This window comes from Pristiophorus japonicus, chromosome 19, assembly GCF_044704955.1.
Source record: "Pristiophorus japonicus isolate sPriJap1 chromosome 19, sPriJap1.hap1, whole genome shotgun sequence".
In the NCBI taxonomy this organism is placed as follows: Eukaryota; Metazoa; Chordata; class Chondrichthyes; family Pristiophoridae; genus Pristiophorus; species Pristiophorus japonicus.
The window spans coordinates 21,621,424-21,649,202 of NC_091995.1; the positions used below are offsets into that span (position 1 = coordinate 21,621,424).

General features: G+C 48.5%; 2 protein-coding genes across 7 annotated transcripts in view; one reads left to right on the forward strand and one right to left on the reverse strand.

Annotated features, from left to right (window-relative positions):
- The window catches only part of sh3bp5lb (SH3-binding domain protein 5-like, b), a 75,680-nt gene extending 72,091 nt beyond the window's left edge, over nt 1-3,589 (reverse strand). For all 5 annotated transcript variants that reach the window (XR_011587800.1, XR_011587799.1, XR_011587798.1 and 2 more), the window contains exon 1: nt 3,363-3,589. Coding sequence is in view for 2 of the 5 variants with exons in the window: in XM_070861374.1 (XP_070717475.1) it covers nt 3,363-3,518 (156 nt within the window). In the remaining 3 variants the exon portion in view is untranslated. The remainder of the gene's footprint in view (nt 1-3,362) is intronic.
- A 4,633-nt stretch (nt 3,590-8,222) lies between these two features.
- Nucleotides 8,223-27,779, forward strand: part of gtf2h4 (general transcription factor IIH, polypeptide 4) — a 103,140-nt gene continuing 83,583 nt past the window's right edge. Inside the window, exons 1-3 of one of the 2 annotated variants that reach the window (XM_070861377.1) lie at nt 8,223-8,288; nt 21,696-21,829; nt 23,324-23,428. In XM_070861377.1, the coding sequence (XP_070717478.1) occupies nt 21,717-21,829; nt 23,324-23,428 (218 nt within the window). In that variant the 5' untranslated portion in view covers nt 8,223-8,288; nt 21,696-21,716. Of the gene's footprint in view, nt 8,368-21,695; nt 21,830-23,323; nt 23,429-27,779 lie in introns of both variants that reach the window. The other variant, XM_070861376.1, reaches the window with a different exon arrangement.

The following is a 27,779-nucleotide window of genomic DNA, read 5'->3' on the forward strand; positions in this document are numbered from 1 at the left end:
AGAAAAGACTTATATTTATTTAGCGCCTTTCACAACCACCGCATCTCAAAGCACTTTACAGCTGATGAAGTCGTTTTGGAGTGTGGTGACTGTTGTCATGCAGGAAACACAGCAGCCAATTTGCACACAGCAAGCTCCCACAAATAGTAATGTGATACCAGATAATCTGGGTTTTTTGTCATATTGATTGAGGGATAAATATTGGCTTCGAAATAGTGCCGTGGGATCTTTTACGCCCACCTGAAAGAGAGAGCAGACGGGGCCTAAGGTCTCATCTGAAATATGGCACCTCCGACAGTGCGGCACTCCCTCACAACCACACTGGAGCGTCGGCCTAGATTTACATCATCAAGTCCCTGGAGTGGAAAATCTAACCCGCGACCTTCCGACTCAGTGGGGAGCGTGCTACCCACTGAGCCATTGCCTGCCACTGGGGATGGGATTGAACACAGGTCCATGTTAGTGTCAGCTCAGTGGGAAGCACACGTGCCTCCGGGTCAGAAGGTTGTGGGTTCAAGTCCCACTCCAGAGACAAACCGCAAAAAAATCTAGGTTAATACTCCAATGCGGCACTGAGTGAGCGCCACACTGTCGGAGGTGCCTTCATCCGGATGACATCTCAGGTGGACGTAAAAGATCCCATGGCACTATTTCGAAGAAGAGCAGGGGAAGTTATCCCTGGTGTCGTGGCCAATATTTATCCCTCAATCAACAAAACAAAAAAAAACATTATCTGGTCTTGATCACATTGCTGCTTGCGGGAGCGTGCTGTGCGCAAGTTGGCTGCCGCATTTCCCGTACTCGGAACTCCAAACCAGCGAATCCCAGATGGGCAGAGGAAATGTTTCAAGGATGCCCTCAAAGCCTCCTTGATAAAATGCAAAATTCCCACTGTAGAATTTACCAATATTTCACAAAGATTCCTGGTACCTTTCCCCTGCAGAGGAGAAGAATCCCTTTCTGGACTTTTAAAATGGAAGAAAAAACTTCAGGACACAAATGAGTTTTAAAGGGGGAGACGAAGCCGGCAGGGGATAACAGGGGATGCATTCATGGAGACGCCCCCACCCCCAGCCCCCAGCGTTTGGACTTTTTGAAAAGAGAATTCAAAATGGACCTAAATTACAGAAGCCCGAGATCCCCTCAACATCTATGGGAAGGAACATATCAATTTTAAGATTCTACAACATTTTGGCTGCGAAAAAGAGTTACCGAATACAGGAGGTGGGGCTAACCTCTGTGAAGCAAATTCGTGTATTAAGGATCGCAGACTGTCTGGGGGAACTATGCAACACCAATTCACCCCCCAAGAGATAATCAAATTACCCAATCAAGCACAATGGAAATCATGGGCCCAACTAGATGGTCAGGAAACGGGACAATCCTAAAACAATGCAAAACCAGTGATAGCACATTATCACACCCTAAATCGAGTTACTGCTGACTAGCCCACCAAAAACACTGACAAAGGAGACATTTGAAAATCAGTGGACAGAACAGTTTAAACAAAGCCCAAGAACTGATTTGGCACAAAGATAAGGAAGCCTGTTTGAGTATAATTGAAGGCCTGTTCTGGCAGTAAGGTGTGCTTCTAGAGACACTATTAAGTTAGCAGTTTTGTTGCACAAGTCCTACACCAGCATCGAAAAGTGGGACCCCGAAACATCAGCGAAAGGAATCTCTAAAACCACGACAGCAAACAGGCTTTCAAAACGACTATTGGAAAGTTGCGGACCATCGCGACCAACCAAACAAAACCGAAGAAAAACCAAAGATTTTTTCCACTCTACAACCTGGTCCTACGCTACCAAGGGGTACAGACTACAGAACGTGGACAACTAAGGCGAACCCCGGAGTTAGAACTGTCAAAAGGGGATTGATGAGCATGGCCCCTGAAACCCCAGAGCTATAACTTAGTTAGTTAGGGGAATTGGGAGGGGGGAGGCTGGGATAACTTGTGTAAATGTATCTGCATTCTCCTCTTTACCCCATTTAGAGTTTAAGCTGTATTCTTTTCCCCACAGGCTGTATTTTGACATTTTATTCAATGTGTTGTACCCTTCAGTGTGTATTGGTATTACTATTGTGTGTGTGTGTTATTAAAGGTGTGCCTTTCACTTTTTTTTTTAAACACAATAAAGCCATACCTGCTTCCTACCTTGTCTGTCCAAGTCTGTCACAGTCCCTTCACAATTCCAATGTCTAGAACCAAGGGTGTGGGAGCGATTCGGAACCACTCAAAAAGGTCAGAAGGGAAAGCTCACCCCCTGAAAACCACCCCTTACACCACTGACACCTGGGAATCCCTGGCCCAAGACCGCCCTAAGTGGAGGAACAGCATCCGGGAGGGCGCTGAGCACCTTGAGTCTCGTCGCCGAGAGCATGCAAAAAACAAGCGCAGGCAGCGGAAGGAGCGTGCGGCAAACCAGACTCCCCACCCACCCTTTCCTCCAACAACTGTCTGCCCCACCTGTGACAGAGACTGTAATTCCCATATTGGACTGTATAGGTCACCCGAAAACTCACGTTTAATATAGAAACATAGAAAATAGGTACAGGAGTAGGCCATTCGGCCCTTCGAGCCTGCACCACCATTCAAGATCATGGCTGATCATGCAACTTCAGTACCCCACTCCTGCTTTCACTCCATACCCCTTGATCCCTTTAGCTGTAAGGGCCACATCTAACTCCCTTTTGAATATATCGAACAAACTGGCCTCAACAACTTTCTGTGGTAGAGAATTCCACAGGTTCACCACTCTCTGAGTGAAGAAGTTTCTCCACATCTTGGTCCTAAATGGCTTACCCCTTATCCTTAGACTGTGACCCCTGGTTCTGGACTTCCCCAACATCGGGAACATTCTTCCTGCATCTAAACTGTCCAATCCCGTCAGAATTTTAAATGTTTCAATGAGATCCCCTCTCATCCTTCTAAATTCCAGTGAATACAAGCCTAGTCGATCCAGTCTTTCTTCAGATGTCAGTCCTCCCATCCCGGGAATCAGTCTGGTGAACCTTCGCTGCACTCCCTCAATAGCAAGAATGTCCTTCCTCGGATCAGGAGACCAAAACTGTACACAATACTCCAGGTGGAAGCAAGTCTTCCTCGATTTCGAATTTTGAAGAATGAGAGGGGGATCTCATAGAAACATATAAAATATATGGCTTCACGGGCGGCAAAGCGCTTCGGGACGTCCGGCGGCGGCTGGTCTTTCAACGGGACCAGCAAGACTCCACATGCCCGCTCTATCCAGGAGCAACCGCGCGGGAGGTCAGCCAGTGGGGTCAGGGGGGGGGCCCTGTGGACCCCCACACCCAGAGACACAGATGCGACACCTCCATCCTCTGACCCCTGGCTTCACCTGGATGCGGGGGTCCAGTTCCTCTTCCTCCTCCAGCTCCTGCTCCTGCCGCCGCTCCCGGGCCTCCTGCTGCCCGCCACCGCCTCTTGGTGCCGGTCCGGGTCCGGGCTCTCCGCTCCCGGCCGGGCTCTCCCTCTGAGCCGCCGGCTCTGTCATGCCGCCATGCAGCGCCGAGGCCTCGGCGCTTTTCTCTCTCTCTCTCTCTCTCTCTCTCTCGCTCGCGCTCTCTCTGTCTCGGGCCGCCCCGCCGCCGCCTCCTCCACCAACCAACCGTCCGTCCTGCCTGCCTGCCTGCCTGCCAACCGCTCGCCGTACTGCGTCATCGTACGGCGGCGCGCCCCGGGGCAGGCCGCCGCCGCCGCCGCCACCTTGTCGTACGGCACAACTCCAGGCCTGCCTGACAATCGGCTCTGCTCGCTGCAGGAACACGAATAACAAGCCGAACTTTTATTTATATAAGCTGCCTTTAACGTAGCAATAAATAAAAACAAGCAATCCGACACTTTAGACACCATGCAGGGGTCGGCAGAAGTTGTTTTTAATAACTTGTTGGTAAATTGTTTATAAAGTAGAAAGAGTTGCATTTACACAGCGCCGTTCACATCCCAAGGCACTTTACAGCCAAGAACATCAGAAATAGGAGCAGGAGTGGGCCATTTGGCCCCTCGAGCCTGCTCCGCCATTCATAGAAACATAGAAAATAGGTGCAGGAGTAGGCCATTCGGCCCTTCTAGCCTGCACCGCCATTCAATGAGTTCATGGCTGAACATGCAACTTCAGTACCCCCTTCCTGCTTTCTCGCCATACCCCTTGATCCCCCTAGTAGTAAGGACTTCATCTAACTCCTTTTTGAATATATTTAGTGAATTGGACTCAATAACTTTCTGTGGTAGAGAATTCCACAGGTTCACCACTCTCTGGGTGAAGAAGTTTCTCCTCATCTCGGTCCTAAATGGCTTATCCCTTATCCTTAGACTGTGACCCCTGGTTCTGGACTTCCCCAACATTGGGAACATTCTTCCTGCATCTAACCTGTCTAACCCCGTCAGAATTTTAAACGTTTCTATGAGATCCCCTCTCATTCTTCTGAACTCCAGTGAATACAAGCCCAGTTGATCCAGTCTTTCTTGAAATGTCAGTCCCGCCATCCTGGGAATCAGTCTGGTGAACCTTCGCTACACTCCCTCAATAGCAAGAATGTCAATAAGATCATGGGCTCAGCTCCACTTCCCTGCCCGCTCCTCATATAACCCTTGACTCCCTTATCGCTCAAAAATCTGTCTATCTCCACTTTAAATATATTCAAAGCCCCAGCTTCCACAGCTCTCTGGGGCAGAGAATTTCACAGATTTATACCCTCTGAGAGAAGAAAATCCTCCTCATCTCAGTTTTAAATGGGGGGCCCCTTATTCTGAGACTATAGCCCCTAGTTTTAGTTTCCCCTAATATATATCCTCTCTGCATCCACCTTGTCGAGCCCCCTCATTATCTTATATATTTCGATAAGATCACTTCTCATTCTTCTGAACTCCAATGAGTATAGGCTCAACCTATCTTCATAAGTCAACCCCCTCATCTCCAGAATCAACCTAATGAACCTTCTCTAAACTGCCTCCAATGCAAGTAGATCCCCCTTAAATATGGAGACCAAAACTGTACTTTTTATTTATACAGGGCCTTTCACATCCCAAGGAACTTTACAGCCAATGAAGTACTTTTTTTGTAGTATCGTCATTGTTGTAATGTAGAAAACGTGGCAGTCAATTTGCGCACAGCAAGCTCCCACAAACAGCAATGAAGTAAATGACTAGATCATCTGGATTTTTTATTATGAAAGAAAGACTTGGATTTATATAGCGCCTTTCATGACCACCAGACATTTCAAAGAACTTTACAACCAATGAAGTACTTTTGGAGTGTAGTCACTGTTGTAATGTGGGGAAATGCTGCAGCCAATTTGTGCACAGCAAGCTCCCACAAACAGCAACGTGATAATGATATGTTGATTGAGGGATATATATTGGCCAGGACACCGGGGAAAACTCCCCTGCTCTTCTTCAAAATAATGCCATTGGATCTTTTATGTCCACCTGAGAGAGCAGACAGGGCCTCGGTTTAACGTCTCATCCGTAAGACGGCACCTCCGACAGTGCAGCGCTCCTTCAGTACTGCACTGGAGTGTCAGCCTAGATTGATATGCTCAAAACCCTGGATTGGGACTTGAACCCACAACCTTCTGACTCCGAGGAGAGTGCTACCCACTGAGTTCCGACTACAACAATAGTCATTTGCATTTACAAAAGAAAAATACTGCGGATGCTGGAAATCTGAAATAAAAACAGAAAATGCCGGAAATACTCAGCTGGTCAAGCAGGATCTGCAGAGAGAGAAACAGAGTTAACATTTCAGGTCGATGACCCTTCAACAGAACTTGCGTTTACATGGTGCTTTTAGCATAGCAAACCATCCCCAGTGCCCTTCATAAGAATATAAGAAATAGGAGCAGGAGTAGGCCATATGGTCCCTCGAGCCTGCTCCGCCTTTCAATAAGATCATGGCTGATATGACCTTGGCCCCAACTCAATTTCCCTGCCCGCTCCCCAAAACCCTTGACTGCCTTCACAAGAGCATTTTAGACAAAACTTTGACATCAAGCCACATATGGAGAAATCAGGGCAGATGACCTAAAGCTTAGTCAAAGAAGTAGATCTTAAGGAGCATCTTAAAGGAGGAATGAGAGGGGGAGAATTTTAGGGAGGGAATTCCAGAGATTAGGTCTAAGCTGCTGAAAGCACGGCCGCCATTGGCTAAGCAATTATAATCAGGAATGCTCAAGAGGCCAGAATCAGAGGAGCGCAGATATCTCGGGGGGTTGTGGGGCTGGAGGAGATTACAGAGATAGGGAGGGGAGAGGCCACGGAGGGATTTGAAAACAAGAATGAGAATTTTGAAATCGAGGCATTGCTTAACCGGGAGCCAATGTGGGCAAGCGAGCACAGGAGTGATGGGTGAGCGGGACTTGGTGCGAGTTAGAACATGGGAGGCCAGTTAGGAGTGTGTTGGAATAGTCAAGTCTAGAGGTAACAAAGGCATGGATGAGGGTTTCAGCAGCGGAAGAGCTCAGGCAGGGGTAGAGACGGGCGATGTTATGGAGTTGGAAATAGGCAGTCTTAGTTATGCCATGGATACAGCATAGAAGGAGGCCATTCGGCCCATCGTGCCTGTGTCAGCTCTTTGCCAGAGCTATCCAATTGTTCCCATTCACCTGCTCTTTGCCCATAGCCCTGCAATTTTCCCCTTCAAGTAATTAAATGTGATATTCCACAATAAAACAATTGAATTGAATTTAATAATATTAATGCAGGAATGAAATATGGGCTAACAGATGCATAGGCACAGATGGTTGCAGTTTTCAAAACTATTTTAAAATGTTTTTCACATAAATCAATATTGATCATTTTTTTAATATATTTTTTATAATGTACTTTTAAGGATTACAATACTCTATATACACCTCATTCAGCAAAATTAATATCTCTAATTATTTAAGTATTTTCCCAATAAACATTTATCTTTATAGCTTTTTCAGGCTGTTGTAGATTTCAAATCAATTTTAAAAAGTATTTCACATCCATCAACATTGCTAACACCAGATTCCTAAAATTCTTTTCCCTAATTCACTATTATAGTATCGTGAAGTTTCACAGGATTGAAAGACTGCTAAATCTTTTGCAATACTGCACAATTTTTGAATCATTTTTTAAAACTATTTTCTTGCATTGTGTGGTATTCCTGTTCCAAACCAATTAAATTAGGTGTCAATTAGTCGCACTCTTGCTTCTGTATCTGGAGGTTGTGTGTTCAACACACTCCATAAACTCAATCTAGACTGACGTTTCAGTGCAATACCAAGGGAGTGCTGAACTGTCATAGATGCTCTCTTTCAGATGAGACTTTAAACCGAGACTCCAATTGCCCTCTCAGGAAAACATAAAAGATCCCATGGCATAATTTTAAGACGAGCAGGGGTGTTCTCTTAGTGCCCTGGCCAATATTTATCCTTAAACCAACGCCACCAAAAAAAGATTATCTGTATATTATCTCATTGCTGTTTATGGGAGCTTGTTGTGCGCTAATTAGCTGCTGTGTTTGATACATTAAAACAGTGACACAACTCCAAAAAAAGGACTTAAATGACATCCTGAGGTCATGAAAGGCACTATATAAATGGGAGATTTTAAAATTTGAAAACCGCTATAATGTAAGGTAATTTGTAGTCCAACGCTCCAGTTACAATAAAAAGCCAATGCATCATGAACTTAAATTCGGGGGGGTAGATCCACTAATACAAAAGTTACTAGGTTTCTTTGCGTCAGAAATTCTGACGTGATGTCATCGACGTGAAACGTGAACTCTGTTTCTCTCTCCACAGATACTGCCTGGCCTGACTGAGTACGTCCAGCATTTTCAGTCTTTTTTTCAGAATTCCAGCTTCCGCGGTATTTGGCTTTTGTATAATATGTAGTACCTGTGACAGGGTCTGTGGCTCTCGTGTTGGACTTTTCAGCCACCAAAGAACTCACTTTAGTAGTGGAAGCAAGTCTTCCTCGACTCCAAGGCACTGCCTCTGATGATGATGAGTACTGTAGGAAAGAAAATGGAGTGGGTGCGAGATCTAAAGTCATTTGCTGGAGCGAGGCTACAAATTGGGGCAGGGGACGGAACCGAAAAGATGAGGTTTAACATGGGAAATGTGTTGCAGAACGCCGGGGGACGGTTTCAGAGTGGGGAACCGGAAGTACCGTACGTGGAGGTGACGTCGCCGTGAAAGCGGTCTATCGGACACGCTGGTGACGTCATCACGCGGCGCGGTTGCGATGGGAACGGGAACGGGAACGGGACCTGGGCCTCCTGCAGCCCCACAGGGTCAGTACGAGTCTGGCAGGCAGTGTGTGCGCTGGTTAAATAGGCTTCACTTTCACAAGTCTGGAAGGGCCCTGTTCAGGTAAAACAAAGAAAGGAGGGGGGGAGCAAAAGGCAACATGTTGCAATTTTTATGCTTATTATGAACAATAAGAATTATTAATTATGTGCAAACAGGGCTTTGTGGGGTTTTCTTTCCACAGTGAGACAAATGGGACTGCAGATGGAGGACACTTTTCACCAAACACTGCTCAAAGGTTGCTCAGTCTCATGTAATGAGCAACTAAATTTGATTCACTCAGTCACTGGTGCAATATGAAGGAGCAGCAAAGCCCACACAAGTCTAGGTGGGAATGTAAGTTGTGAGGAAAGCAAGAAAGAAAGACATACATTTATATAGCGCCTTTCATGACCACCGGACGTCTCAAAGCGCTTTACAGCCAATGAAGTACTTTTGGAGTGCAGTCACTGTTGTAATGTGGGAAACACGGCGGCCAATTTGTGCACAGCAAGCTCCCACAAACAACAATGTGATCACAATCAGATAATCTGTTTTTGTTATGTTGATTGAGGGATAAATATTGGCCAGGGCACCGGGATAACTCCCCCTGCCCTTCGTCGAAAAAGCTGCATGGGATCTTTTGCGTCCATGTGAGAGAGCAGACGGGACCTCGGTTTAACATCTCATCCAAAAGACGGTACCCTCCGACAGTGAGGCGCTCCCTCAGCACTGCACTGGAGTGTCGGCCTAGATTTATGTGCTCAAGTCCCTAGAGTGGGACTTGAACCCACAACCTTTTGATTCAGAGGGGAGTGTGCTACCCACTGAGCCACAACTGACACTGCAAGGAGGATGCAAAGAGACTTCAAGTGGATATAGACAGGCTTAGTGAGTGAGCAAGACCACGGAAAATGGATTATACTGTAAAGTTATCCATGTTTGGTAGGAAAAATAGATGAGTATTTTTTGAATGGTGAGAGATTGGGAAATGTTGGTGCTCAGAGGGACCTGGGTGTCCTTGTACACAAATTACTGAAAGTTAACATGCAGGTACAGCAAATAAAAGAAAGCAAATGGTATGTTGGCCTTTATTACAAGAGGATTTGAGTATAAGAGTAAAGATGTCTTATGGCAATTATATAGGGCCCTGGTGAAACTGTACCTGGAGTATTGTGTACAATTTTGGACTCCATACCAAAGAAAGGATATACTTGCCATAGAGGGGGTGCAACAAAGGTTCACCAGACTGATTCCTGGGATGGGGGGATTGTCCTATGAGGAGAGATTGAGTAGACTAGGCCTATATCCTCCAGAGTTTAGAAGAATGAGAGGTGATCTGATTGAAACATACAAAATTCTTATAGGCCCTGACCGGGTAGATGCAGGGAGGATGTTTCCTCTGGCTGGGGAGTCTCGAAACAGGGCTCACAGTCTCAGAATAAGGGGTTGGCCATTTAGGACTGAGAGGAGGAGAAAGTTCTTCACTGAAAGGGTGATGAATTTTTGGAATTCTCTACCCCAGAGGGCTGTGGAGGCTCAGTCTTTGAGTATATTCAATACCGAGATCGATAGATTTTTGGGCACTAAGGGAATCGAGGGATATGCGGAAAGCGGAGTTGAGGTAGAAGATCAGCCATGACCTCATTGAATGGCGGAGCAGGCTCGAGGGATCTAACCCCTCGATCCTATTTCTTACATTCTTGTGTCACATCCAGCCTGTTTGTATATTATAGGCAAGGCCACTGGTTTCTGTGGGAAAACAATTGGAATCACAGGTTGGGATCTTTGAAATTGCAGTAAAGATTCTGGAATTCAATGTATTAAGAGCAAAATTTGTACGAAGCAGTCTTCACAAACCAATGGCTATTAGTTTTAAATTATGACACAAAACTAAAAGAGTGGTCCTGGTTATAGGTGTAGGCATGCTATTAATTGATATCATTATCATCCATTGCAATTAGAAGAATGTTTTATGGGGAGAGAGCAAGCACTCTGCTAACTTCCAAAGGTACCAAATGCAGTCCCGGTTTCCATGCCCACTCAGGCTGCTGGAAGTTTTGGTTTTAGAAGTCTTTGCGGTTCTAGCTGGTTAAATTACTGCAGTTTCTCTGCACATACTTGGGGGTCCCCTAAGCCTTGCCAAGCTGGTGCCAGCTGTGGCTCAGTGGGCAGCACTCTAGCGCCTGAGTCAGAAGGTTGTGGGTTCAAGTCCCACTCCAGACACTTGAGAGCACAGAAATCTAGGCCGACACTCCCTTGAAGGAGCGCTGCACTGTCGGAGCTGCTGTCTTTCAGATGAGATGTTAAACCAAAGCCCCGTCGGCCGTCTCCGGTGGGCAGAAAAGATCCCATGGCACTATTTTGAAGAAGAGCAGGGGAGTTATCCCCAGTGTCCTGGGGCCAATATTTATCCCTCAACCGACATCACTGAAAAACTGATTATCACCGTCAAATTGCTGTTTGTGGGAGCTTGCTGTGCACAAATTGGCTACTGCATTTCCCACATTGCAACAGTGACTACACTCCAAAAGTTGTCAGTTGGCTGAGAGGTGTTTTGGGATGTCCTGAGGCCATGAAAGTGGCTACATCAATGCAAATTCTTTCTTTCTTAATAACGCCTTGGCTTGGATAGACGGAGGTGTGACCTTACAGGGGAAGAATGCATTCCACATCAGGCACAGAAACACTTGATAGTTTCCCTCAGTTTGTTTTGGAGACTCTTAAACAGGGCACTGGGCTTCCTGCTGAATGCAATCGCCGAAGGCTCTGAAACTGCTCTCGATCTTTTGTCGTCTTGTTTCAGAACCTTGTACCGCTGGTGCCGCCTTTGAGTTACTGCCTTTCTCACGTTGTGGATCAACAACAACTTGCATTTCTATAGCGCCTTTAACCTAGTGAAACGATCCAGGGAGCTCCACAGCAGCGTTATCAAACAAAATTTGACACCGAGCCACGCACGGAGATATTAGGACAGGAGCGAGTTGTAGTTTAAGGAGCTTCTTAAAGGAGGAGAGAGCAAGGCAGCTGTGGCTCAGTGGGTAGCACCCTCGCCTCTGAGTCAGGTAGTGGGTTCAAGTCCCACTGCAAGGGCCAGAGCGCAAAAAATCCAAGCTCGGAGTGCTGCACTGTCGGAGGTGCCGTCTTTCAGATGAGACGTTAAACCGAGGCCCCGTCTGCTCTCTCAAGTGGAGGTAAAAGATCCCATGGCACTGGTTCAAAAAAGATCAGGGGAGTTATCTCCAGTGTCCTGGGCCAATATTTATCCCTCAATCAACCTAACCAAGATTATCTGGTCATTATCACATTGCTGTTTGTGGGAGCTTGCTGTGCGCAAATTGGCTGCCCGCGTTTCCCACATTACAACAGTGACTGCACCCCAAAAGTACTTCATTGGCTGTAAAGCGCTTTGAGATGTCCAGTGGTCATGAAGGGTGCGATATAAATCCAAGCCTTTCTTTCAGAGAGGTGTAGGAAGGGAACTCCAGAGTTTAGGGCCTAGGCAGCTGAAGGCATGGCCACTGATGGTTGAGTGATTTATAATCAGGGATGCACAAGAGGGCAGAATTAGAGGAGCGCAGACATCTGGGGTGGGTGGGTGGGTTTGTGGGGCTGAAGGGGATTACAGCGATAGGGAGGGGCGAGGCCATGGAGGGATTTGTAAACTAGGATGAGAATTTTGAAATCGAGGCGTTGCTTAACCGGGGCCCAATGTAGGTCAGCGAGCACAAGGGTGATGGGTGAGCAGGACAGTAGTGGCAGTTTTGTGCATATTAATAAGTGAGGAAGATACAAAGAGACTGAGGAGAGCTGCAGTGCGGTGATTTGCCGTGGGGTGTTAACTCATTCAGGCAGTATGAGCTGGTTCAATTGGAGATCGTTTTATTGGGGTGTGGAAGGGACGGAACACGAGGGGAGTCACCATGCAGTCATTGCAAATTGACACTGTTTAAACCTCCGCGTACGATGCCTGCTCTCTTGAGTCAATGGCAGTCCTGTCAGTAAATTCCAGCGACCTGCAATGACGAGGGGCTGAAGATTTCCATATGCGTCTACTTGAATAGTGAGAAATGCCCATCAGTAAAGGTTTAGATTCTGTCCTTCCAAAATCGAGCTGTGTCTGGAGGGCGCGTTTGAGATCTCTTGGATGATGTACTGTTGGACATTGATCTGTCACTGTGTGAAACTTGGGTACAGGTCTGTCACTGAATAATACTGGGGTACAGTACTGGTGGGTACAGGTCTGTCACTGTGTGAAACGAGGGTACAGTACTGGTGGGTACAGGTCTGTCACTGAATAATACTGGGGTACAGTACTGGTGGGTACAGGTCTGTCACTGTGTGAAACGAGGGTACAGTACTGGTGGGTACAGGTCTGTCACTGTATAACACGGGGGTACAGTACTGGTGGGTACAGGTCTGTCACTGTATAACACGGGGGTACAGTACTGATGGGTACAGGTCTGTCACTGTATAACACTGGGGTACAGTACTGGTGGGTACAGGTCTGTCGCTGTATAACACTGGGGTACAGTACTGGTGGGTACAGGTCTGTCACTGTATAACACTGGGGTACAGGACTGGTGGGTACAGGTCTGTCATTGTATAACATGGGGGTACAGTACTGGTGGGTACAAGTCTGTCACTGTATAACACTGGGGTACAGTACTGGTGGGTACTGGTCTGTCACTGTATAACACTGGGGTGCAGTACTGGTGGGTACAGGTCTGTCGCTGTATAACACTGGGATACAGTACTGGTGGGTACAAGTCTGTCACTGTATAACACTGGGGTACAGTACTGGTGGGTACAGGTCTGTCGCTGTATAACACTGGGGTACAGGTCTGTTGCTGTATAACACTGGGGTACAGTACTGGTGGGTACAGGTATGTCACTGTATAACACTGGGATACAGTACTGGTGGGTACAGGTCTGTCTCTGTATAACACTGGGGTACAGTACTGGTGGGTACAGGTCTGTCGCTGTATAACACGGGGGTACAGTACTGGTGGGTACAGGTCTGTCACTGTATAACACTGGGGTACAGTACTGGTGGGTACAGGTCTGTCACTGTATAACACTGGGGTACAGTACTGGTGGGTACAGGTCTGTCACTGTATAACACTGGGGTACAGTACTGGTGGGTACAGGTCTGTCACTGTATAACACTGGGGTACAGTACTGGTGGGTACAGATCTGTCACTATAACACTGGGATACAGTACTGGTGGGTACAGGTCTGTCACTGTATAACACTGGGGTACAGTACTGGTGGGTACAGGTCTGTCACTGTATAACACTGGGATACAGGACTGGTGGGTACAGGTCTGTCTCTGTATAACACTGGGGTACAGTAGTGGTGGGTACAGGTCTGTCGCTGTATAACACTGGGGTACAGTACTGGTGGGTACAAGTCTGTCTCTGTATAACACTGGGGTACAGTACTGGTGGGTACAAGTCTGTCACTGTATAACACTGGGGTACAGTACTGGTGGGTACAGGTCTGTCGCTGTATAACACTGGGGTACAGTACTGGTGGGTACAGGTCTGTCACTGTATAACATGGGGGTACAGTACTGGTGGGTATAGGTCTGTCACTGTATAACACTGGGGTACAGTACTGGTGAGTACAGGTCTGTCACTGTATAACACTGGGGTACAGTACTGGTGGGTACAGGTCTGTCACTGTATAACATGGGGGTACAGTACTGGTGGGTACAAGTCTGTCACTGTATAACACTGGGGTACAGTACTGGTGGGTACTGGTCTGTCACTGTATAACACTGGGGTACAGTACTGGTGAGTACTGGTCTGTCACTGTATAACACTGGGGTACAGTACTGGTGGGTACAGGTCTGTCGCTGTATAACACTGGGGTACAGTACTGGTGGGTACAGGTCTGTCGCTGTATAACACTGGGGTACAGTACTGGTCGGTACAGGTCTGTCACTGTATAACACTGGGATACAGTACTGGTGGGTACAGGTCTGTCTCTGTATAACACTGGGGTACAGTACTGGTGGGTACATGTCTGTCGCTGTATAACACTGGGATACAGTACTGGTGGGTACAGGTCTGTCACTGTATAACACTGGGGTACAGTACTGGTGGGTACAGGTCTGTCGCTCTATAACACTGGGGTACAGTACTGTTGGGTACAGGTCTGTTATTGTGTAACACTGGGGTACAGTACTGGTGGGTACAGGTCTGTCACTGTATAACACTGGGATACAGTACTGGTGGGTACAGGTCTGTCTCTGTATAACACTGGGGTACAGTACTGGTGGGTACAGGTCTGTCGCTGTATAACACGGGGGTACAGTACTGGTGGGTACAGGTCTGTCGCTGTATAACACGGGGGTACAGTACTGGTGGGTACAGGTCTGTCACTGTATAACACTGGGGTACAGTACTGGTGGGTACAGGTCTGTCACTGTATAACACTGGGGTACAGTACTGGTGGGTACAGGTCTGTCACTGTATAACACTGGGGTACAGTACTGGTGGGTACAGGTCTGTCACTGTATAACACTGGGATACAGTACTGGTGGGTACAGGTCTGTCACTGTATAACACCGGGGTACAGTACTGGTGGGTACAGGTCTGTTACTGTGTAACACTGGGGTACAGCACTGGTGGGTACAGGTCTGTCACTGTATAACACTGGGATACAGCACTGGTGGGTACAGGTCTGTCTCTGTATAACACTGGGGTACAGTACTGGTGGGTACAGGTCTGTCGCTCTATAACACGGGGGTACAGTACTGGTGGGTACAGGTCTGTCGCTGTATAACACTGGGGTACAGTACTGGTGGGTACAGGTCTGTCACTGTATAACACTGGGGTACAGTACTGGTGGGTACAAGTCTGTCTCTGTATAACACTGGGGTACAGTACTGGTGGGTACAAGTCTGTCACTGTATAACACTGGGGTACAGTACTGGTGGGTACAGGTCTGTCGCTGTATAACACTGGGGTACAGTACTGGTGGGTACAGGTCTGTCACCGTATAACACGGGGGTACAGTACTGGTGGGTATAGGTCTGTCACTGTATAACACTGGGGTACAGTACTGGTGAGTACAGGTCTGTCACTGTATAACACTGGGGTACAGTACTGGTGGGTACAGGTCTGTCACTGTATAACATGGGGGTACAGTACTGGTGGGTACAAGTCTGTCACTGTATAACACTGGGGTACAGTACTGGTGGGTACTGGTCTGTCACTGTATAACACTGGGGTACAGTACTGGTGGGTACTGGTCTGTCACTGTATAACACTGGGGTACAGTACTGGTGGGTACAGGTCTGTCGCTGTATAACACTGGGGTACAGTACTGGTGGGTACAGGTCTGTCGCTGTATAACACTGGGGTACACTACTGGTCGGTACAGGTCTGTCGCTGTATAACACTGGGATACAGTACTGGTGGGTACAGGTCTGTCTCTGTATAACACTGGGGTACAGTACTGGTGGGTACAGGTCTGTCGCTGTATAACACTGGGATACAGTACTGGTGGGTACAGGTCTGTCACTGTATAACACTGGGGTACAGTACTGGTGGGTACAGGTCTGTCGCTCTATAACACTGGGGTACAGTACTGTTGGGTACATGTCTGTTACTGTGTAACACTGGGGTACAGTACTGGTGGGTACAGGTCTGTCGCTGTATAACACTGGGGTACAGGTCTGTTGCTGTATAACACTGGGGTACAGTACTGGTGGGTACAGGTCTGTCACTGTATAACACTGGGGTACAGTACTGGTGGGTACAGGTCTGTCACTGTATAACACTGGGGTACAGTACTGGTGGGTACAGATCTGTCACTATAACACTGGGATACAGTACTGGTGGGTACAGGTCTGTCACTGTATAACACTGGGGTACAGTACTGGTGGGTACAGGTCTGTCACTGTATAACACTGGGATACAGGACTGGTGGGTACAGGTCTGTCGCTGTATAACACGGGGGTACAGTACTGGTGGGTACAGGTCTGTCACTGTATAACACTGGGGTACAGTACTGGTGGGTACAAGTCTGTCACTGTATAACACTGGGGTACAGTACTGGTGGGTACAGGTCTGTCACTGTATAACACTGGGGTACAGTACTGGTGGGTACAGGTCTGTCACTGTATAACACTGGGGTACAGTACTGGTGGGTACAAGTCTGTCTCTGTATAACACTGGGGTACAGTACTGGTGGGTACAAGTCTGTCACTGTATAACACTGGGGTACAGTACTGGTGGGTACAGGTCTGTCACTGTATAACACTGGGGTACAGTACTGGTGGGTACAGATCTGTCACTATAACACTGGGATACAGTACTGGTGGGTACAGGTCTGTCACTGTATAACACTGGGGTACAGTACTGGTGGGTACAGGTCTGTCACTGTATAACACTGGGATACAGGACTGGTGGGTACAGGTCTGTCTCTATAACACTGGGGTACAGTAGTGGTGGGTACAGGTCTGTCGCTGTATAACACGGGGGTACAGTACTGGTGGGTACAGGTCTGTCACTGTATAACACTGGGGTACAGTACTGGTGGGTACAGGTCTGTCAGTGTATAACACTGGGGTACAGTACTGGTGGGTATAGGTCTGTCACTGTATAACACTGGGGTACAGTACTGGTGGCTACAGGTCTGTCACTGTATAACACTGGGGTACAGTACTGGTGGGTACACGTCTGTCTCTGTATAACACTGGGGTACAGTACTGGTGGGTACAAGTCTGTCACTGTATAACACTGGGGTACAGTACTGGTGGGTACAGGTCTGTCGCTGTATAACACTGGGGTACAGTACTGGTGGGTACAGGTCTGTCGCTGTATAACACTGGGGTACAGTACTGGTGCGTACAGGTCTGTCACTGTATAACACTGGGGTACAGTACTGGTGGGTATAGGTCTGTCACTGTATAACACTGGGGTACAGTACTGGTGGGTACAGGTCTGTCACTGTATAACACTGGGGTACAGTACTGGTGGGTACAGGTCTGTCACTGTATAACACTGGGGTACAGTACTGGTGGGTACAGATCTGTCACTGTATAACACTGGGATACAGTACTGGTGGGTACAGGTCTGTCACTGTATAACACTGGGGTACAGTACTGGTGGGCACAGGTCTGTCACTGTATAACACTGGGGTACAGTACTGGTGGGTACAGGTCTGTCTCTGTATAACACTGGGGTACAGTACTGGTGGGTACAGGTCTGTCACTGTATAACACTGGGGTACAGTACTGGTGCGTACAGGTCTGTCACTGTATAACACTGGGGTACAGTACTGGTGAGTACAGGTCTGTCACTGTATAACACTGGGGTACAGTACTGGTGGGTACAGGTCTGTCACTGTATAACACTGGGGTACAGTACTGGTGGTACAGATCTGTCACTGTATAACACTGGGATACAGTACTGGTGGGTACAGGTCTGTCACTGTATAACACTGGGGTACAGTACTGGTGGGTACAGGTCTGTCACTGTATAACACTGGGGTACAGTACTGGTGGGTACAAGTCTGTCTCTGTATAACACTGGGGTACAGTACTGGTGGGTACTGGTCTGTCACTGTATAACACTGGGGTACAGTACTGGTGGGTACTGGTATGTCACTATAACACTGGGGTACAGTACTGGTGGGTACAGGTCTGTCACTGTATAACATGGGGGTACAGTACTGGTGGGTACAAGTCTGTCACTGTATAACACTGGGGTACAGTACTGGTGGGTACTGGTCTGTCACTGTATAACACTGGGGTACAGTACTGGTGGGTACTGGTCTGTCACTGTATAACGCTGGGGTACAGTACTGGTGGGTACAGGTCTGTCGCTGTATAACACTGGGGTACAGTACTGGTGGGTACAGGTCTGTCGCTGTATAACACTGGGGTACAGTACTGGTCGGTACAGGTCTGTCGCTGTATAACACTGGGATACAGTACTGGTGGGTACAGGTCTGTCACTGTATAACACTGGGGTACAGTACTGGTGGGTACAGGTCTGTCACTGTATAACACTGGGATACAGTACTGGTGGGTACAGGTCTGTCTCTGTATAACACTGGGGTACAGTACTGGTGGGTACAGGTCTGTCGCTGTATAACACTGGGATACAGTACTGGTGGGTACAGATCTGTCACTGTGTAACACTGGGGTACAGCACTGGTGGGTACAGGTCTGTCACTGTATAACACTGGGATACAGTACTGGTGGGTACAGGTCTGTCACTGTATAACACTGGGGTACAGTACTGGTGGGTACAGGTCTGTCACTGTATAACACTGGGATACAGTACTGGTGGGTACAGGTCTGTCTCTGTATAACACTGGGGTACAGTACTGGTGGGTACAGGTCTGTCACTGTATAACACGGGGGTACAGTACTGGTGGGTACAGGTCTGTCACTGTATAACACTGGGGTACAGTACTGGTGGGTACAGGTCTGTCACTGTATAACACTGGGATACAGTACTGGTGGGTACAGGTATGTCACTGTATAACACTGGGGTACAGTACTGGTGGGTACAGGTCTGTCTCTATAACACTGGGGTACAGTACTGGTGGGTACAGGTCTGTCACTGTATAACACTGGGGTACAGTACTGGTGGGTACAGGTCTGTCGCTGTATAACACGGGGGTACAGTACTGGTGGGTACAGGTCTGTCGCTGTATAACACTGGGGTACAGTACTGGTGGGTACAGGTCTGTCACTGTATAACACTGGGGTACAGTACTGGTGGGTACAGGTCTGTCGCTGTATAACACTGGGGTACAGTACTGGTGGTTACAGGTCTGTCACTGTATAACACTGGGGTACAGTACTGGTGGGTACAGATCTGTCACTGTATAACACTGGGGTACAGTACTGGTGGGTACAGATCTGTCACTGTATAACACTGGGATACAGTACTGGTGGGTACAGGTCTGTCTCTGTATAACACTGGGGTACAGTACTGGTGGGTACAGGTCTGTCACTATAACACGGGGGTACAGTACTGGTGGGTACAGGTCTGTCACTGTATAACACTGGGGTACAGTACTGGTGGGTACAGGTCTGTCACTGTATAACACGGGGGTACAGTACTGGTGGGTACTGGTCTGTCACTGGTGGTGGGTGTACAATTGGAGCTGATGATTTGAGTATCACGTGAATAGTGTTTCATGCAACAGTAAAGTGCAATGGGTTATGTGAGTTTTCCTCATGTCTCCCAGTAATGCACTGATAGACGTTTGCTAAGTTAGCCTAATGCAAGTGCTGTCAGCTCGGCATTGTTGGGAGCTGTTTCACTTCTGAGTCAGAGGGCTGTGGATCCAACCCTGCTCCAGTACTTGAACACATAATCTAGGTGGAGTGCATTCATCTGTGCACCACGGAGGGAGTGCTACATTGTTGATGGTGCATCATTATCATAGGCAGTCTCTCCTACCGAGGGTGACGTGCTTCCACGCCAAAAAGGGATGAGTTCACAGGTGTTTCAATGAAGGATCTAATATTCCAGATCCCGAACTACATCGTGAAGGGTGGAAAATGCCTGTGCGTGGCTTTTTTTAACGTGGTGACCGTTGCCCACCAACCACCACGTGGGTTTGACAGAGCTCGGTCAGTAGCAAGGATTAACCAAGACAACTGGAGACCTGCTCTGCTGCACGGACCGAGTGCGCACACATATCGCAGTGTGGGCTGGCCCGTGCTGCCCCTGGGCCCTCGCCTCTCCTGGGCCCCGAACTCACGCCTCTCCCGGGCCCCGATCACGTCCCTCTACAAACTCTCGCCGCTCCTTCGCCCCGACCTCGCCGTTCCTCCTGTACCTGCCCACGCTCCAGTCACCGACCTGGATCTTGTTGACGGTGCAGCTCTTCAGTGACTGACGAAACTGAGGCCCTGCCTGTCAACGTTAAAATAGATGCGTGGCGCTGTTTGCTGAAAAGCAGGGAGTGCTCCTGGTGTCCTGGCCAACGCATCTCTGATCCAACACCACCGAAAAACGGAGCATTCCTCTCGTGGATGTTTGGGGAAATCTTGCTGTGTGCAGGGTAGCTTCATAGCACAGTGTCTGCACTTCAAAGTCATTTGCTGTGCTCGAAGCTGGGATCAGCAGTTGGTGAAGTAGCAGAGGGTGATGTATAAGCACAAGCCCTTCTCTCTTCACTCGACTGCCTGTAATGCACCACAGGATGGTCGGCCTGTGATCTCCTCCAGGTGAACATGGCCACAGAGCGCGAAGGTCCTTCTCTGTGGATTCATAGAATTTTACAGCATAGAGGCGGGCCATTTGGCCCAACGGATCCATGCGGCACTTATGCTCCTCCCTCCCTACTTCATCTCACCTCTCAGACCCAATATCCAAAAATCTGTGGATCTCTGTCTTGAATATATTCAAAGACTGAGCCTCCACAACCCTCGGTGGTAGAGAGCCCAGAGATTTACCACCCTTTGAGTGAAGGAGTTTCTCCTCATCTCAGTCCTAAATGGCCGGCCCCTTATTCTGAGACTGTGACCCCTGGTTCTAGACTCCCCAACCAGAGGGAAACATCCTCCCTGCATCTGTCACGCCCTGTAAGAATGTTTCAATATCACCTCTCATTCTTCTAAACGCGAGAGAATATAGGCCTAGGCTGCTCAATCTCTCCTCGTAGGACAATCCCACCCCCATCCCAAGAATCAGTCTGGTGAACCTTCGTTGCAGTCCCTCTATGGCAAGTATATCCTTCCTTAGGTAAGGAGACCAAAACTGTACACACTACTCCAGGTGTGGTCTATAATTGCAGTAAGGCATCTTTACTCTTGTGCTCCAATCCTTTTGTAATAAAGGTCTTGTAATAAACACCAACATACTATTTGTTTTCCTAATTGCTTGCTGTACCTGTATGTTAACTTTGTGATTTGTGTAGAAGAACACACGGGTCCCTCTGAACACCAACATTTCCCAATCTTTCACCATTTAACAAATATTCTGCTATTCTATTATTCCTATCTAAGTGGGTAACTTCACATTTCTCCACATTATATTTCACCTACCCACTCACTTAGCCTGTCTATATCACTTTGCAGCCTCTTTGCATCTTCATCAAGATGTGTACATGTCTGGCCTCACCTTAAATGCATCGGTACTATTCGCCTCGACCACTCCCTGTAGTAGCGAGTTCCACATTCTCACCACTCTCGAGCTGCAGAAGATTTTGTTTGGGTTACTGCGGGCACGGTGCGTGCGGGAGACGTGTGTTGCCCCCCCCCCCCCCCCCCACAGACACGCTGCGCGACCATGTTCGCAGTTCACTTTACGGCGCAAGGTGCGATGTCACGTTGCCGAGCGCGCTCTGCGGCACCGCTCCCTGTCTGCGCACCGAGATTTGGGTTCGTGCACTCGCTCACCTGTTTCTTTTCCTCCCCCTCGCCCGGACAGTCCTCCTGCGCCAGGCCCACCATGCAACGGGAGAAGCTGAAGTGCAAGAACCTGCACGAATACATGAGGAGCCTCAGCCCGGCCATCCTCGACAAACTGTACAACCACCCGGCAACATGCCTGGCTGTCTTCAGGTAAGGCCAAGTTACAGTCGGCCTCCGCGGCCCTGAGTTAGGGAGGGAGACCACGCTCTTCATTTTAACAGTGCGGTGACCATTTTAAAGGCTGTAAGGGCACCGCACTGTGTGGTTAAAATGGGTGCCGCCCGGTTAAAATGGGTGCCGCCCGGTTAAAATGGGTGCCGCCTGGTTAAAATGGGTGCCGCCCGGTTACAATGCACACCTCCCGGTTAAAATGATACCTTCCCTTCCCTCTCTAACCCAGGGCCGCTGACGTAAATTACAACATCCCAGCTACAATCCCAAGCCTTTAAACCAATTAGAGGTTTGGGATTGTACCTGGGATCCTCCTGCTCCGTTCGGCTCAGTACCACACCAGGTGATTTATCGGTGTATTTACCCAAGACGCCGGCAGGATAGCTAGCTTTAATTTCTTAAAGCTATAAGAACATCGCAGAAGTAACACCTGGCTGTGCAGTAACTCCACGAAGCAAATCTCAGGGATATAAACACCACCCAGGCTCTGGCTGGCATCTGCCTTTGGGTATCCAGGTGTCTTCACGGGGACAATGTTTTGCATTGCGTTACCTGCTGACTCATTGTTGATTTCCAGGGTTACAATTAGGCAGGGCTTTTATTTTGCTTGTCCTCCCAGGATGTCCCAAAGTGCTTTGCAGCCAATGAAATACTTTGAGTGTAGTCACTGTTGCAATATAGGCAACGCGGCAGCCAAATTGCACAGAGCAAGTTCCCACAAACAGCAACATGATAATGGCCAGATAATCTTTTTTCAGTGAGGCCGGTTGAGGGATAAATATTTGTCCAGGATACCGAGCAGAAGCCTCCTTGCTCCGCTTTTGAAATAGGACCTTTTAAATCCACCCAAGAGGGCAGACAGGACCTCGGATTTGCGTCTCGTCCGAAAGACGGCACCTCCGACAGTGCAGCACTCCCTCAGTGCTTGCAGTGGGAATGTCAGCCTGGATTATGTGCTCGGGTCCCTGAAGTGGGTGTCACAAGGGCTTACATAGGATATACAGCACAGAAACAGGCCATTCGGCCCAACCAATCCATGTCAAGGGTAACGGACAGCGGAAGGCAACACAGTCAAGTTGTTCTTGCCTGCTGCCCGCACACACGCACACACACCCACGCTTTCCAGGAGCAATTGTTGTGAAGTAAAAGTTTTGTGCTCTACTCTAGAAAGTACGGGGGTGAGATTGGACTTGGGTGTGGGGGGGAGGGGTGTGTGGGCGGGGGGGGGGGGATTTGCAGGGCGCGTAAGGGGGAGGCAAACAGACAAAATGGCTTTTGCCGCCCGCTATACCACACGGCCAATATTCCGTGCTATTGAAGTCAAGGGACCCGAATCTGGGACCGGGCATGTAACGGGTGACCGATGTGATTCCGCCCCCACCCCCCCCCCCGTGCCAAATTTCACTCCCCAAGTGCACGATAATACAAGAACTTCTTCCCACTAAATTGTTCTCGTTTGCTTCCTTCCCTCAGGGAGCTGGCAGCACTGGCTCGGAATTACGTGATGCGATTGCTGTTCTTGGATCAGCCCGTGCCCCAGGCTGCTGTGGCCTTCTGGGTGAAAAAAGATAACCAACGGTACTGTTCAGCCGCATTCTGTTCTAGTTAGCCATCGCTTTGCTGTGATTTGACTTGTTAAATGCTCTTTTTATTTATTTAGAAGCCAGTTTCCTCCTCCTCCTCCTGCTGGTGTGACTGGGTGCTCCGGCACAGTGCCGCAGCCCCGAGCCTAGACAACAACAACAATGTGTATTTATATAGCGCTTTAAACATAGTGAAACGTCCCAAGGTGCTTCACAGGGGTATAATGCGATTAAAAATTTGACACCGAGCCGCAGAAGTTAGCGCAGGCTTGGTCACAGAGGTATGTTTTAAGGAGCGTCTTGAAGGAGGAAAGAGAGTCGGTGAGGTTTAGGCAGGGAATTCCAGAGTTTGGGGCCCAGGCAACAGAAGGCAAGGCTTTGGTTGAGCGTTTATAATGCTGAGGAGCGCAGACATCTCGTGGGGATGGGAGGCTGGAGGAGGTTACAGAGATAGGAAGGGGTGAGGCCATGGAGGGATTTGAAAATAAGGATGAGAATTTTGAAATCGGGGCGTTGCTATAATCGGGAGCCAATGTAGGTCAGCGAACACAGGGGTGATGGGGTGAGCGGAACTTGGTGCGAGTTAGGACACGGGCTGCCGAGTTTTGGATCATTTCTAGGGTACAATGTAGGAGGCCAGCCAGGAGTGTATTGGAGTAGTCAAGTCTAAAGGTAACAAAGGCATGGATGAGGGCTTCAGCAGCAGATCAGCTGAGGCAGGGGTTGGAGATGGGCGATGTTACAGAGGTGGAAGTAGGCTGTCTTGTTATGCTGTGGATATGAGGTCGAAAGCTCATTTCGGGGTTAAATATGACACCAAGGTTGCGAACAGTCTGGTTCAGCCTCAGACATAAGTTGGGAAGAGGGATGGAGTCAGTAGCTAGGGAATGGTGTTCATGGCGCAGACCGAAAACAATGGCTTCGGTCTTCCCGATATTAAATTGGAGAAAATTTCTGCTGATCCAGAACTGGATGTCGGACAAGCAGTCTGACGATTTAGAGACCGTGGAGGGGTCGAGAGAAGTGGTAGTGAGGTAGAGCTGGGTGTCATCAGCGTACACGTGGAAACTGACGTTTCCGGATGACGTCGCCAAGGGGCAACATGTCGATGAGAAATCGGAGGGGGCTAAGGGTAGATTCTTGGGGGACACCAGAGATAACAATGTGGGACTGGGAAGAGAAGCAGTTGCAAATGTTTCTCTGGCGACGGTTAGATGGGTAAGAATAGAACCAGGCGAGTGCAGTCCCACCCAGCTGGGCGATGGTGGAGAAGGATAGAGTGGTCAACCGTGTCCAAGGCTGCAGACCAGTTGAGAAGGACGAGGAGTGATAGTTTGTCTTTGTCACAGTCACAAAGAATGCCATTTGGGACTTTGATGAAAGCTGTTTTGGTACTGTGGCCAGTGGGGGGAGTCATCGTAGGGTAACTCGACGAGACGGGGCGGGTGGTGGCGGGGGGGGGGGAAGCTGGGAAGCCCACGGGATCGGGTGGAGCTTCTGTCAACGGTGTAGCGCTCTGCGTAGATCCGCCCAGCAACAGGCCGCTTGCTGAGGTAGACAAACAGCGACTGGAGCTGGAATTAATTGAAACAAAATTATCCACTGCTCGTCATTGGATATATTCAAGGGGGAGTTAGATATGGCCCTTACGGCTAAAGGGATCAAGGGTTATGGAGAGAAAGCAGGAAAGGGGTACTGAGGTGAATGATCAGCCATGATCTTATTGAATGGTGGTGCAGGCTCGAAGGGCCGAATGGCCTACTCCTGCACCTATTTTCTATGTTTTCATACCGCGTCCACTTGAACTGTGAAAAGCACCCTGCACCAGGTTATAGCTTAAGCCCATGGCTATTTTGAAGCTTTATAACACCTGAAATACCAGTGGGTGCACATCTGTGCTGGTATTGGGAGCAGCTGGAGGTCCAAGGGTGGTGTCAAAAAACATATCAAGCAGAATTGAACGGTTGTTTCAAGTTTGAGTCTTGCCGTAGATATTCACACAGGTACAGCGGTAAAGAAATATATAGTCCGTGTTGTTTTGTAGGAAAAAACAGCGCACTGCAAGGTTTCACACACAGCACTGAGATGTATGAGCAGTCAGTGGATTTTAATGGTGTATATTTCAGAAATGAACCAGGACACTGGGGGAAACACCCCCACTGTATCAGCCATGACTCAGTGGTTAGCACCATTGCCCCTGAGTCAGAAGGTTGTGGGTTCGGGTCCAACTCCAGAGACTTGAGCACAAAAATCCAGGTTGACACTCCAGTGCTGAGGGAGTGCTGCACGGTCAGAGGTACCGTCTTTCGGAGGATACGTTAAACCGAGGCCCCGTCTGCTCTCTCAGGTGGACGTAAAAGATCCCATGACACTACTTCGAAGAAGAGAAAGGGGAGTAATCACCGGTGTCCTGGGCCAATGTTTATTCCTCAGTCAACATCATAAAAAAACAGATTATCTGGTCATTTTCACGTTGCTGTGGGAGCTTGCGGTGCGCAAAGTGGCCGCCGCGTTTCCCACAGTGCAACAGTGACGGCACTGAATTGGCTGTGAAGTGCTTTGGGACCTCCTGAGGTTGTGAAAGGCGCTATGTGAATGCAAGTCGTTCGTCACTACTTCTTTGAATAGTGCCATGGGATCTGCAACATCCACCTGAACAGGCAGTGCGAAAGACGACACCTCCGACAGCGCAGCACTCCCTCAGTCCCGCGCTGGAGCGTCTGCCTAGATTATGTGCTCAAGTCTCTAGAGTGGGACGTGAACTCATCATCTTCTGACTCAGAGGCACGAGTGCTACCCACTGAGTCAAGGTGATACTCCTGTAACCGCTTCTGTGCGTCTTGCGTTTTCGGGATGTGCTCATATTGCCTAATATCGAACTCCAGCCCCCACCACTAGAAATGGGCAAATAGCGGAAACCATTTGGCAATATCCATTACAGTTCATTATAAAGTCATGCTAAGTGCGGCAGGTATTTTAGGCGGGGATGTGTGTTCGGTGAGTAGCATGCACTTTATTAAGGTGCAGTTACTTCTTATACTTAATCACCTCCAACTGCTATAATAATACAAAAGCAAAATACTGCGGATGCTGGGATCTGAAATAAAAAACGACAATGCTGGAAATCTCAGCGGGTCAGGCAGCATCTGAGGAGAGAGAAACAGAGTTAATGTTTCAGGTCGACGACCCTTCATCAGACTCGCCGAATGTTCGAAAAGAGCACATTCTTAAGCACTGAAAGGGGGAGGGGAAGAAAGAACAAAAGAGAAGGCCTGTGATAGGGTGGAAGGCACGAGAGATTAGAGAGACAAAAGGGCTGATGGCCCAAATTCAAATGGTAATGATGGAGGTTAGAAATGTAGAAAATAGGTGCAGGAGTAAGCCATCCGGCCCTTCGAGCCTGCACCACCATTTAATAAGATCATGGCTGATCATTCCTTCAGCACCCCTTTCCTGCTTTCTCTCCATACCCCTTGATCCCTTTAGCCGTAAGGGCCATATCTAACTCCCTCTTGAGTATATCCAATGAACTGGCCTCAACAACTCTCTGCGGCAGGGAATTCCACAGGTTAACAACTCTCTGAGTGAAGAAGTTTCTCCTCATCTCAGTCCTAAATGGCCTGCCCCTTATCCTAAGACTATGTCCCCTGGTTCTGAACTTTCCCAAATGCGGAAACATTCTTACCGCATCTAACCTGTCCAGTCCAGTCAGAATCTTATACGTTTCTATGAAATCCCCTCTCATCCTTCTAAACTCCCAGGCCCAGTTGATCCAGTCTCTCCTCATATGTCAATCCAGCCATCCCGGGAATCAGTCTGGTGAACCTTCGCTGCACTCCCTCCTAGCAAGAACGTCCTTCCTCAAATTCGGAGACCAAAACTGAACACAACATTCCAGGTGGGGCCTCACCAAGGCCCTGTATAACAGCAGTAAAGACTTCCCTGCTCCTATACTCAAATCCCCTAGCTATGAAGGCCAACATACCATTTGCCTTCTTTACCGCCTGCTGTACCTGCATGCCAACCTTCAATGACTGATGTACCGACACCCAGGTCTCGTTGCACCTCCCCTTTTCCTAATCTGCCGCCATTCAGATAATATTCTGCCTTCGTGTTTTTGCCCCCAAAGAGGATAACCTCACATTTATCCACATTATACTGCATCTGCCATGTATTTGCCCACTCGCCTAACCTGTCCAAATCACCCTGCAGCCTCTTAGCGTCCTCCTCACAGCTCACACCGCCACCCAATTTAGTGTCATCTGCAAACCTGGAGATATTATACTCAATTCCATCATCTAAATCATTAATATACATTGCAAATAGCTGGGGTCCCAGCACTGAGC